Below are 13,740 nucleotides of genomic sequence, written 5' to 3'. Positions count from 1 at the left end.
GTGACCCCTAGAAGAGAAGGCCTTGATTTGAGGGAAGGACTGTTTTTGAACCCACGTAATTAAGACCATCCTTGTTGAAAAACCACAAATAAGCGATCTCCTGCCTTTCCATGGTCACCTTCAACTCTGTGAAATGAGTTCTTCCCCCTCTTCCATACCTAGTTTGGCCCTATTGTGATGTTTTGCAAATGTGCATTCTTGTACATTAAGGGGGCCCCTTTTTCTCTCAATTCCCACTACATCTCTGGCAAATTTGAAGCATTTTGGAAAGAAGGAGTGCAAAAAAGAGAGAAAGAAAGGGGGAAATGAGTCCACATACGGTTCAGATTAAATTGTGTTGTGTTGCCTCTTTTTTTTTTTTTTTTTTTTTTTTTCCTCCTCCCTTCCCATCGGATGTTTTCATAACTAAACCAAATGTGTGCTCGGAGTCAGCCAAGAGCAGTCAGGAGAGAGAGAATCCCTAGGGCAAAATGTTAAAGTCACATCGTTGAATCAAGTTTCCGCTGCCCTCCGGGTGTCCAGGCTGGACTCCGAGTTCTGTGGCTTATGAACCCCATTTCCCCTTTGGTCAGGCCGTTTCACTGCAAGGCTTTTCATTACTACTGGCAAAGTGCTAGATTCACTCCAGACAGATTTAGATGATTCTTGGTGAAACATATATTAAACATTTGCCAGCTGCGTTTTTCAGTCTGCAGGGCTTGTATGCAGCATTGCTGTTGACTAGACCCTTTATGCTAGCTGCCTGCCTATACTTACTGCAACAAAGTTGTTATGGAAAAAGCCAAAAAGGAAAAGCTTTTACTCTAATAAAGCGTCATATCTCAACTTTGCAGAAGACCTATACATGCAAAACCATTTTCCTATTGAGTTGATTGTGTTTTTGAGCAAGTGGTTGTAGGTAATCACCTTTTTCTGATCCCCTTCTGAAATTGATCAAAGACACACCGTGTCTTACAAAATTTGGGATTTCCACTTTGACTTTCAAAAACATTTAGAAACGTCTTGACTACAGTGATCTTTAACATGTGATACAGTGTAAACATTATAAACGTTTTTCACGTTCACATTATGTGTACTTTTGTTTAGAAGTCTCATTGTAAATGTGCGTAATTCGCTAGAAAGCTTAATAATGGGCAAGCATAATGATGTATCTATAATAGTAATAACAATTCTACTACTACTACTACTACTACTACTACTACTACTAATACTAATACTAATACTAATAATAAAAATAATAAAAGTAAAATTAAAAATAAAACATCTACACTTGGGGATCTTTAATCTTTACAAACAAAATCTAAACTCAGCAGCTTCTCAGGTTTTTCCTCCCTCTTCCATTGTATTCTCAGCAGTGAAGGAGGCAGAGGCCTCCACCTTCACAGGGCAGGCAGCTGATGGTTTGGGGTTAGTGCATATGGTGTTGTGGCTGGCGCTCCTCGTCTCCCTCCTCACCCCAGCTTCCTTCCACATCCTGTCCTGTCTTGCCTCGTCCCTTCCACACGGACCAGATGTTTTTGTGCGGTCTAAGCATTAACGCAGATGAAGAGCCGAAGCGGCAGCCAGGTGGAATAATGGGATGTTTAGACCTCTGGGGATCAAGAGCAAGAAGGAGGGCGGGTGGACGGGGATAGAGAGTGAAAGAGCGAAAGAAAGACATCATACGCCAGGGAGCGGGGACTGGGGAACATGTTGACCTCGGCTTGGCGTGCTCACAGAAGACGAACCTGCTTGAATTAATTGTGTTTTCTCCTTCTCCTGTTCTTCTTTTCCTCTCTGTCTGTCTGTCCGTCCCTTGCCTAGTTGGACGGATCCTGGAAAATATAAACAGGATGCAGTCTTGTCTGATCGTAAATCCCCTCTCGACTGCTCCCTGGCCCCCAGCCCTGGACCACGTCCGTTCCCCTCCAGCCCTCACCACCCCAACTCCCGCCCAGACACCCCTGCCCCCTTTAGCTCAGAAGAGGATGCCAAGAGTGTATGCGTGTGCATCTGTGTGATGTGTGCACATGTGCATTGGGAATGGCTGTGCGTCTAATGTTCTATTACCCAACATGGTTGTGGGCTGGCTTTGTAACTACTAATCATTGTCCACACTTAGCATGTAATTCAGTCACAGAAGACCTGTCAGGTCCCCACCTGTAGGGATTAAATCTGCACAGCTGGATGCAAGCTGATGTACACATGGCGTTTTCTGCGTTCTCGTAGCTCAATTTTTTTTCCTTTCTCACACATTTTTCCAACCCCTATTTAGTAATGATTGCAGGCGATATTGCAACCAGACCTACCTGCAGACCTTATTTGGGAATGTGAAGTGGAGGAAATTACAAGCAGAAAAACTTAAAAAAAAAATTAAAAAAAATCCCCGTGCACTTGACCGATGCTCTCAGTAACGTTTGCACATTTCACATTTCCGTGATGATCAGCATGTTCAGATTTTGCCGCTGTGGGTTAATAAAAATACAAATTCGATAGACCATCCTCCCTGGACATCACTTTCAAGTATTTCAAGTGTTTCAAAGCTGTTTCTGAGAAACAGGCGGCGGTCAGCAATTCGGTTCAACCATGGGCCAGTTTTTTGTTTTTTCAGCAAACAGTTTTACAATCACTGTGGTAACGCAGGCATCTACTGTATGTTGTAGATATTTTATTGGTCAGGGTATTTTGTTTTTGAGTATTTTATTTCATTTAAGTTTGTTTCAGGATTGTATTTGAGCGCAGATGTAATTCTTCCATTATAAAAGCTAACTTGGCTCGGCACAAAATACTCATGACAGTGGCCTGCCTCATTGAAGGTTGAATGGAAGGGCTGTTGTTAATGGTGTAGGTGCCTCAGAAAATATTATTATTAGCAGGCTGTTTCTATTAGATTGCCACCTGTTTGGGTTTGAGATCCAAATTGTTGACTATTAGTAGATGTTACAAAGTCGTATATATTGGTATTTTTACAAGCCTTCCATATACATTGTTACAGGTGATTTACGAGAAATTACGTAAAGTATTGATGCGAACTATAAAAGCCGAAACTTCAGCTTTCATTCTGGGGCCAAATATTTTTGTTAGCGGGCTGGATTTGGCCCAGGAGCCGCTATATGTCTACCACTGTTCCAGAGCATTAGGCTGTATTCAGACCCACTTTCATGCTGCGTGAAAAAAAAAAAAAAATGCAGCCCCCTCATTCATTTGAATAAGGCCAGTCTGTCAACGTAGTGGAGGTTCCGGGGGAAAAAAACGGGATATTGTCTGTCAAAAAAATGTGTACAAGGTTCAACTTTTGCTACAACGCAACGCAGCGTCTCTGGCAAGGCACTGTGTTGGCCAGTCAAATGTATCTAACTGCACATTCTTGGTAGATTTACTGTGTCACAATGAACTGTGTATTTCTACCGTTTACCTCACAGTCATCAAGAGAAAAAATAAAATCATTGCTGCTGTGACACCTTTTTGGAGAGTTTTAAAATTCTTCTTTTTAACATTATAAAGTGCTGTGCAATATTTTGGCTTCTAATAGACCCTCAGACTTAGGGATCTGCGAGGACCAGGCCTCCTGGATCGTATTTCATTGTCTCACTTGTCCCTGAAAAGAACATGTCGCCACCAAAGCTACGGAGAAGAGGTCGATGCATCAGAGCTGTAGCATATTCATGAGGCTGTGGTTTTGTAATTGGGAACAAAACACAGCACCGTAGTTGCTGAACTCACGCAGAATTGCAATAGCAATAGAATGCAATAGCGAACTAAAGTAAAATGTTGAATATTTCTCGGCCCGATCTTTAGATGTTGTGTAGTCAGTAATTTTTTCCATGTTTTAATGTACACAGGCTTGTATATCTAACTTTTTTGTAATCTAAAAACCAAATATTTTCAGGTCCGTCCAAGCCTTAGAAGCACTCCAGCTGTCAGTCCTTGCCTTTCGTAACTCTTATTAATGAGAGCGGGAAGAGCATGCATGTTTGGTAACCGTTCCTGTGAATAAATACAATCTTTTTTGTGCCTTCTGCTTTGGAAGTATGGGTTGTGCAGTGAGTCTGCACTCATTCATCACCTCTGCATATTGCAGAGCTGTCTGTGCCCACACTTTGTCTCCTTCATATCAGTCTGCAAAGCACTCTTTTGCGGGGCTCAACAAAGGCTAGGTCCTTAAATTAACACATCAATGTTTTTTTTTTGTTCAAATGCAGAAGTCTCTGGAACTAAGAGTATTAAAAACCTAAAGCGCTTCAATTACACTTCCCTTCCCTTCGGCCCACACTCTTTTCTCCCCAATAACACAGGCCCAATTATTTTCGCCGTAAAAGGAGCATTTAATGTTCATTTTGAGAGATCCGTTCACTAGACGTGTATCATCACAGCGTGATGGGTGCATGTGGGTTTGGAATGAAAACCCTCAAGCCACAACAACAGTAGTGTTGCTTCTTCAGGCAAACAAAAACACCTTTCATATCCATTTTTATGCCTCAAATCACTGTCTTTTGTTTTTTATACGCTTTACCCTTACTGTTGTAGCATCTGTGGCTGAATCTCTTTTACTGTACAACTAAAACTTGTTTCTTATAAACTTGGTTAAGACTGATGACTTCTTTTCCCCATCTCTTTCTTTTTTTTGTTTGTTTTTTGTAGTGTAACTAGTTTTTCGGAACTTTTGCTCTAGCCCCTGTCAAGTCTGAGGCTTCAGTGATTTATATTTTTTATTTTTTTTATATTGTACACCATAACTTTGTTGCTAACCTTTGCTTGCAAACCTTTCTACAGGTCTGCATGCACTAAAGAGAGCACTGGGAGGTTCGCACCGGCCATCAGACCAGCAACTAATGGGGACAGTGACCGTCACTCCACGGGACCTCCAGTGGGCCATGTCTGTTGTGAAGCCCAGCGCAATGAGGGAGGTTGCTATAGACGTCCCCAAGGTACTGTAAGCTCTTTTGGTCACTGCTCCCTCTATATATCTCCTTCATTTGTTCATGCACACACAATATCTCTTTCTGTTTTTAGAGTAGTCTGAGAGCAAGCAACATAACTATGCTTTTAAAACTCAATAAACATTACAAATACATTTTCCTTTCTTTAATATTGATACTAATGGAACTTTGGTGCTTCCTTATCACACGAATGGAGTCGTGTGCAAGTAGTAGCGTGCGTGTTGTTTGTTTGACCAATTAGCGGTGTTCAACACTGCAAACTCTGATCCAGGGTCATCAGAAAGTACTGTCTCCGGGGCAGGGACTTTTTCGGCACCAGGAACTAGGTCAGAAGAACTACATTTAGTCCTGGTTCCTTTGGTTGAAATGCCTGTAAGGTCCCTGAGTTCCCGAAATGGTTCCTGGTCTCCTGGAAAAGTTCCTGCAGTGGAAACAGGCTGTAAATGTGAATGAAGGGTTGTCTGCAGTCAGACTGTTCAAGGAGCAAAAGGAAAGACATAAAATTGGAGAGACGATGCTTTCCAGTCCCAGAAAGTGACAGATATAGTTCCTAAATCTTGCCAAATTTTGTCCGTTTTTTTTTTTTTTTTTTTTTACTATGTTAGCCAAGAAGAGTTAAAGAAATGCAGCTGGTCAAAACAAGTAAGTAAACAAGTAAGAAAAGTTTATTAGCACCCTTCTAGAAAAGAAATCACAAAGAGAATCACAATAAAAGATGCGGATCAGGAGTTCTGAGGTTTAGGAGGCAAAAACACAGGTTTACTTTTAGGTTTTCAGCCCTGGAGCGAGGTACAAGTCCTGACCAGAAGACCTCAGAGACCTACTGGTGATATAAAGCTACAATAGCTAATAAAACGTCTGACTTTAATGTTGAGGCCATGTAAAGAAATGAAGATTAGTGTTACGGAGGACTTTTTCAAAGACTTCTCAATGGCATACTGGATCACAATCGACCATTACAGGGATGTCTTGCGAAGGTCGGTGGGCTTCAGTTTAAAAGTTGATCCCAGCTGCAGAAAAAAAAGCAAAAGATATCCAAGAGAAAAAAAGAAAGAACATTTGGATACCATTTCAACTGGAGCTCAGTGTTACATGTCGTTGACTACTCATATCGTAGGAATAAAATCATGCAAGAAAAAAAAAAAAACCCATCAAGACGCACATGGATTGTAGAGACCCTCCCTTCACATGCCTGCCCGGTTCATAGCATCATCTTTAATGATACAATCTGCATTGGATCTTGTGTCTGTAATCAGCATTAGTTGTGTCTCAGCTGCGTTCAACCTCGCAATGGCCCCGGGAGGAAGCAGACTGGTTTACATCAGGCAGTCTTCGCTTAATTTAAAGCACAAAACAAATTTATAACCCAAACAGCATCATCACTTATCACCACAAGAAAAACTAAAAGCTCATCAACAGCGGCCATGACTCCCCTTTTTTCCTCTAATGTGCATTCAGAAAATCCCTTAACTACTCTTTGGAGCACTGACCACTGACTCACCAGCACTTAAAAGATGGGGTCAGGCTGAGGAAGAGTGGAAATGACCCCGTGGCCGTTTTACCCTCCACTGCAATGAAGATGAATCACTCTCTGCGAATGGAGGGGAAAAAGAGGGAGCGAGGGAGGGGAAGGAGGATGAGAGGACAGTGGTGAGACTCCAGGATGTTTTGGAGTTTGCATGTGCAAGACATAACGGACAGGAAGAGGGCTAACATCATCCTCCACCGGTAATTGAAAGCAGATCGGGTCGCTGACGGTTCCTGCCAGCAACCAAATAAAAAAGAGAAAAAGGAGAAGAAGAAGAAACGTCCTTCCTATCCCTTCACCCCCACCCGCCTGCCCCACCTCCCGTCTTCTCTCTGCAACACTCTGCAGTGAGTTCAACCAGAGACGTTCAGTCCTTGTGGCCGGTTCCTGGAAACAAGAGAGAGGAGTGAGTTTGAGTTTGGAATTTTTTTTTTTTTTTTTTTATCCCCCTAGCACGGCTCAGCTGAAAGGCCAGCCGCAGAGCCCCGGACTTGATTATATCCACATGAGTGCAAACATTTGTTTCTAATCCATTTTATATAAGAAACTTCCAGTGGTGCCGGATGAATACACGCCTCGAGTTCCTCTGAAACGTTCTCAGATCACGTATCTAGAGATTTGAGTTTTACAGATTATGCCTCTCGATTTACGTTATATTTACATGTAAATAAATTCAAAGTTCATTCTTAATCCTTTGTTTGTTTTGTGACAAGACATTCTTCCTCTTTTTGACATCTTTCTTGTTTAACCAGCATTGCTTTTTTTTTTTTTTTTTTTTTTAAATAATCATCTTCCACCGTGCAGTCTGGCTTTAATATTTTCATTTGGCAGCTGTATAACAAGCTCATTTATTCCTCCCTTTAAACTTACTCCTCGTCTCCCTTGAGTTTTTTTTTTTTTTTTTTTGTGTCTGAGAAGTCCCCCGCACCCTCCTTTCAACCCCATCAAAGGGCCAGAGCCTAAGAGGCCCCTTGTAAAGTTCAGAAAACAACAGTAAAAGATAATAACTGGGTTTTGCACAAAAAGGAAGGGAGGGGAAGAAGGGGGGAAAAACACAGCACAGCAAGGTGTGAGTCAAAACATTGCCTTCTAATTCCACAGACGCTTCATTCGCAGCAAAAAGCACCTTTCAATTAATGTAACTTTGTATTGTTATTTCTCACAATGACTCCATTAAGTCTGCAGAGACTTAAAACAAAAAAATGCCACAAACAGGGCGGAGATGAGACTTTGTAGTGTTGTATTAGATGTCTGCTTCCTCGATGGAAAGAGGCAAGTGACTGATTTGTGTTCAGATGATTGGCAGGTCGGTAAACTCAGAGGCTGGAGGCCTTTAAAGCCCCTAAGCCACTAAATCTGGTTCAGAGAGCAGGGTTAGATTGCATGTCTTTCCAGGCATTTCTTTAATTTGCGCTCCGTGCCAGAGGGGTAGGGTTTACTCACTTGGCTATATGATTTTATATACCATGAAATGATAGGAATTTGTCTACCGCTACTTACCACATAAGGACAAGGTGTCGTGTCAGGAATCAAAGAGATGTTTACTGTGGTAGACCGGACACATTGCATGTGACAACTTGCGATGGGCTTTTACAGCCATTAGGAAGAACATTATCAGTTGTCTTGTTGTTTTAGCCTGTTACAGACAAAGTAAAGTTTGCATAATAATGAACATTTTCCAGAGCTTATAAGTTCCTAAACAGATTTCCTTCCTTCGCTATGAAAATCAAACTGCGGAGCCTTGAAACTTGCTTGAGTACATAACGGCAAAAATTTAGTACACCTATTTGTATTTGTTATATTAAGCTATACTGTTTACGTATAGTAGTCCAGCTGCAAGTAGACACGCTTTTGAAATTGTTTTCCGTTGGTGCATTCAAGGAAACTCCAGCTTCTGAGGCCGAGGTGTTCCCTGCTGAACAGCAACCTTTTTAAACAAAGAAATCACAGCGACGGCCTCCTGTTGCCCCGTTGTGTTTGCTTCTGCACTGGTGACCTAATGCTTCACCAGTAGATGTAAATAACAAGTTTGACCAGTAAAGCCATCACAAATGTTTGGACTGTCCCGGCCCCCTGCCCTTTTCAGTTTTCTCACCATAACTGATATCTCGCTGATTTATTCTTAAACCCCGTACTAACTGTGTAATGTTCCAACGGATGTTGTCGTAGGTTATACATCACATAAAGGAAGTAATGATACAGTTTCATGGAACATTTATGCATTTGGCCGTAGGAAACCTCTGTTGATGCCGGAATGAGAGTTGAAACATTTGTAGTGGTACATTGCATAATTCAGCCAAACTGAGTGCCAGCGTTATTCCAAAACCAGTTTAACTTGACATAGTGTTTAGCATCTTACATCTTACTGTATCACTATCCATAAAATACTTGCTTCTGTAGGTTCGGACACAAAAGCTCTTTTTTGTACACGATCTCTTCCGTCTCTCTTCTATTTGCTTTCCTGTGTTTCTTCTTTTATCTCTTTACCTGTCTTCTCTTGCTCACCTGTTTCCTCCATTTCTCTGTCTATAAGCCTGTTTTACAGTTGCTCTTATCTCACCACACTCTTTATTTCATTTTATTCCTCTCTGTGCCTTCAAATGAGCGTTCAGGATCGCTTGCCTGCTTCCGGCCTATCTCTTCATCTCTGCAAACACTCCTCTTTCTTTCTCCCCCTTCCTCTCCTCCCTCCCCTCCCCTCCACTCCAGCCGTCCTTTCCCCTCTCTCTCGCTCGGTGCTGTCCATAAATTGTTCGGTATTTACAGTATGTGGCCAGACGCCAGGTTTCCATTAGGTGCTTCGTACTCCGGAGACGGCGCCGGTGGCCTGGGATGTGTTACCTCTGGATGGAGAACAGAGGGGAGGGTAAAGGGGGGGGGGGTTGAGCACGTGAAAGAGAGAGGGCAGAGGAAGCAGAAAAAAAGGGGAAGGGAGAGAGGAAAGCAGCGGTATTTAAGGGAGAGAGTGAGAGATGGTTTGATAGTGAGAGGAAGGAAAGAAGGGGAGGGTGGTAGCAATAAGACAGATAAGAAAGAGAGATATGGGGAAAATGGAAGGTAGGAAGGGAGATGAACACTGCATTTACATGCACTCACTGTAAGTAACCTGGTGACTGTGTAGGCTTTCTGCAGTAGCCTATCCTTTTTTTTTTTTTTTTTTTTTTTTCCCCAGTTAATCGTTTAGTCTATAAAATGTCAGAAAATGATGAGCAGTGCGCATCACAAGTTCCCAGAGCCCATGGTGACATATTCAGGCGGCTTTCTTTTTGTTCAATCAACAGTCTAAAACCTAAAGAGATTCTGTTTATAATCATATATCATACAGCAAACCAGCAAATCCTCACATTTAAGAACCCGGAACCGGGACAGGTTAGACATTTTTACTCAATAAACAACTTGTGCAATCAAATCATCAGGGTTGATGGTGATTTAATTTCCCTTATTTCCCTAATTGATTAATCACCAAATAAGTTCAGCCTTAAACCTGAGTTCTTGAACGGCAAGTACTCAAGAAACCAGGTTTCGGTGATCTGGGCATCAGAGAAGCCTGCTTTCCGCACCTAGACTTCTCCTCGAGAAATTTCTTGGTCGTATGCACATGAGTAGATTTCCAATCAAACTTTTGTGTGCACACGACAAAGCATCACCAACAGTTTGGTCGGAAATTCAGGCCCGCTTTGCTAGTGGCGGCTAACGCAGCCTCGAGCTGCTAGCGTCAAGCGGAGATGAGGAGCAGGCTGCAGAGGGTCTGGTAAACTCACACCTTGAACTCCACACCTCCGGATTTTTTTTTTTTTTTCATTTTCAATTTGTAGTCGTCAGCCCCCAATGATGCCGACTCAAGTAACATAACTTGGGACAGTTTATCAGACTTTGCGCAGCTGGAGACACAGAGCAGCTTTATTCAACTTTTTTTTCTAGTCCACAAGACCAGTAAACAGAAAAAAACAGTGGAGGTTCTCTTTCAAGTAATTAAGTAATAAGGTCCCAAAAAAAAAAAGAAAAAAAATAAGGGGTAGGAGAGAAATCTGATCATTGACCAGCTGCATGTATGCACAGATTTCACGGTAGCCAGATTACCTCAATGTATGTAAACACATTGTACAACTTCCTGCATGACCTCATTTCTCCCAGTAAGCTGGTGTCTCGTGCGCATGTAAAAGTAATCAGAGATAGAGCCAAGTGTGGGAAGGAAGAAAAGGAGTGCAGTAGACTGAGAAAAGACAGAAAAGAAACACAAAGATAAGGAGAAAGAGCAGGTATGAAGGTAGATTAAAAAAAGGAGATAAAGATGACGTGCGGAGAGAGAGAGAGGAGCAAGAAAAGAGGTCTGGAGGGATTAGAGCTGAAAAAGTGAGGAAGAGAGGCTGGGTAATAAGGAGCCAGGAAGGATGAGAGAGAGGGATTTGGATGAAAGTTTCTTCTCCTTATCTGCTTTATCTCCTCCATTCACTGCCGGACCCCCCCTCAAATCTGTCACACAGACGGCAATTGGCCGACCCCCTCTGCTGCTGTTCGCCCCGTCCAGAGTCTCCCCGATTCAACCCGATCCCTCAGATTCCTCCATCTCATTCCAAATATGCTTTTACATTTCACTCCTCTCCTCTCCCACCCGACCCCCGTCACCAGCCTGGAAGAACTTGGGGTTCTCCGCGATTTACCCCGTGTGGTCAGAGAGTTAGAAAAGGTCCGTCGTGCGGGCTGCATGAGAACATCAGTGACATCAGCGTGCAATCAGAGTTTGTTTGGTCTGTTGCATTTATTGTTGGCGATGTGTTTGACTTTAAGCTGCCACAAATTGGAACTGCATGATAACTTCAGGAGAACCGGAGTGCCTTGGAGCAGTATATCAGAAAATGTTGATCATTTATTAGGACTTGGACACTCATTGTTGCCCACTTGTATAATATGTATGATGCATTTTGTTTGATTACATGTTACTGTGTGATTGATTAATACCACTGAACCTGATGCAATTTTATTCAACATTTTGACTGGATTCCATACAGGGTTGCTCTCTTCTTCGGCTTCTACTAATAGTGTATTCTTTTTCATCTTCTTCTTCTTCTTCTTTGTCCTCCTTTACTTCTTCCACTGCTACTTTCTTTTTTCTGAGACTGCTTGTGCTTGTTGTTTTACCACTACTTCTTTTCTGTTATTACTTTCATGTGCCACTCCTACATCTTCCTCTCCTCCTCCTGTTTTCTGCTACTGCTACTATAACTCGTCCTCCTCCTCTCCTTCTCCATATTGTATTCTTTATGCATTTTTGTGATCGTAGCATAATTTATTATCATTTCTATGTACTCGATGGTCAAATTGTGGTCTCAGAGCATGATAAAGCCTGATAAAGCATGATAAAAGGCTTAGGGAAACAGTTAATACTTGTAATTTTTTTTTTTTTTGCATAAAAACAACTTGTGTTCAGCAGCTTCAGTCAAACATATAGGTATGAAATTGGCCTTAAAAAGCTCTTTAGGTTAAATCTTAGAATACTAGATGCCAAATCCTTATGCTGCATTTACAGTATGTAACTATGCAATTATGTTACATGAAATACTAAGGTTTATGAGATGTTGATTTTTCTGCGCATTTAGAAAAAAAAAATACCATAGCACTACAATATAAATGTAAATTAAAAAAAAATCTGTCCTGCAACTTATAAAAAATCAAAATTCCCTCATTCCCTGAAAGTTCCCTGATTTTATCATGTCTCCCACCTCCAGGTCCGCTGGTCGGATGTCGGCGGGATGGAGGAGGTGAAGCTGAAACTGAAGCAGGCCGTGGAGTGGCCTCTGAGGCACCCTGAGGCCTTTACCCGCATGGGCATCCAACCACCTAAAGGAGTCCTGCTCTATGGGCCCCCAGGCTGCTCCAAGACCATGATAGCCAAGGCCCTGGCTAATGAAAGTGGGCTCAACTTTCTGGCTGTTAAAGTGAGTTTTCATCGTTGAGTCATAATTGCATTTTGTCAAAGTGGTATTGTTTTTTTTTTTTTTTTATTTGTCTAGACAAGATTTTAAAAAATGATTTTGACTTTTGGATCCGAGTTAAAATCAGAGGGTAAATGGGCAGCGGGTTTTGTTTTTCCCAACCTTATACGAATGTGAATATATCATGTGGATATGAACAAATAATGTATTACAGGTGTGGCTCTTCATAACATGTTCTTAGTTCTGGCAAAGCACTGCATATGACTCAGTGGGGAAAAAAACGGAATACGGGAATGGAGCTCATCCAAAAACTCCCTCAAATAATATGACATGACTTCAACTGACTTGCAGCAGGTTTAGTGACGGCCAATATGTTTTGAGTAAGTTTTTAGAAGCGATGCCATAAGCGTGATGATTGATGTTGATTCAGTCTCCTCCGAGAGTCAAGCACTCTACTTTTGTCATTTGCATTGGGGTTGTTTTTGTTTGTTTTTTTGTTTGTTTTTTTTTTACTAATAACCGTGTAGCCAAAATGTCGGTTGCTGAAATTAAAGGGATTTTGGTTCAGAATACACTTCTTCATATAAGGACAGTAGAAGACAAAACGTACAGATCATTTTCTATTTCAGAATGTCCTACACAAAATAGATCTTCGTCCACGCATTTCAACCAGATGACATCAAGTGTGGTTTCATGTGGTTAAAGCATTCCTTTCGCTAGGCAGGAATGCTAGTATTGTGTGAAAATCTGGGTTGCGTTCAACGCAGACGTTTTTCACATTCTGGCTCTCTACAGTCCTTCTGTGGCAACTACAGAATGGTTGAGGTTACAGTTAATTTAAAAAAAAAAAAAAAAAAGAAAAGAAAGAAAGAAATTGGACCCATTACATGCCAGTCCACCACCCTGACCTTCGCACCCTTACTTTCTGCCTTGCTACATACAGTGCTCGCTACTTCCTGTGTTGGCACGGAACATTGGCATTGGATTGGAATCGTCCATTAGGAACGATTTCTGACATGACGCCACGTAGGAACGATACTGGGTCCGGTTGAAAGACGTTTCCTTAATGACCCGAAGGCAGTCTGACTGCCCAACTTCCTCCGCAGAGAGCTTCTTTGTCTGACCCTCGACCCCGTGTTTGTCCCTTCTCATTCATCACCCCGTCCTCTCCTCGCCACCCCCACTGTCGCCCTCGCCCCCACCCATCGAGGCCTAGTTGACGGAGATTGATTGATCAGCTTGTTGAATTGTTGATCAGTGAATATTTTGAAAAGCAGTTGCCATGTGAGACAGAAGGCTTCGACAGAAGCTCTCAACCAGGGTCATTAAGCCATCAGCAAATGCTGGCGTGACTTCTTTT

The 13,740-nt window shown here is 42.1% G+C and overlaps 1 protein-coding gene across 5 annotated transcripts in view; it reads left to right on the top strand.

The window, feature by feature from the left end:
- Positions 1–13,740, top strand: part of spata5 (spermatogenesis associated 5) — a 123,595-nt gene that overhangs the window by 18,543 nt on the left and 91,312 nt on the right. For all 5 annotated transcript variants that reach the window (XM_040119966.1, XM_040119967.1, XM_040119965.1 and 2 more), the window contains exons 11-12: positions 4,753–4,907; positions 12,174–12,383. In XM_040119966.1, the coding sequence (XP_039975900.1) occupies positions 4,753–4,907; positions 12,174–12,383 (365 nt within the window). The remainder of the gene's footprint in view (positions 1–4,752; positions 4,908–12,173; positions 12,384–13,740) is intronic.

The sequence above is a fragment of the Xiphias gladius genome, chromosome 23 (genome assembly GCF_016859285.1).
Source record: "Xiphias gladius isolate SHS-SW01 ecotype Sanya breed wild chromosome 23, ASM1685928v1, whole genome shotgun sequence".
NCBI classification, from domain to species: Eukaryota; Metazoa; Chordata; class Actinopteri; order Istiophoriformes; family Xiphiidae; genus Xiphias; species Xiphias gladius.
Note: the sequence above shows the minus strand (reverse complement) of the source record. Positions and strands in the feature narration are given on the sequence as shown.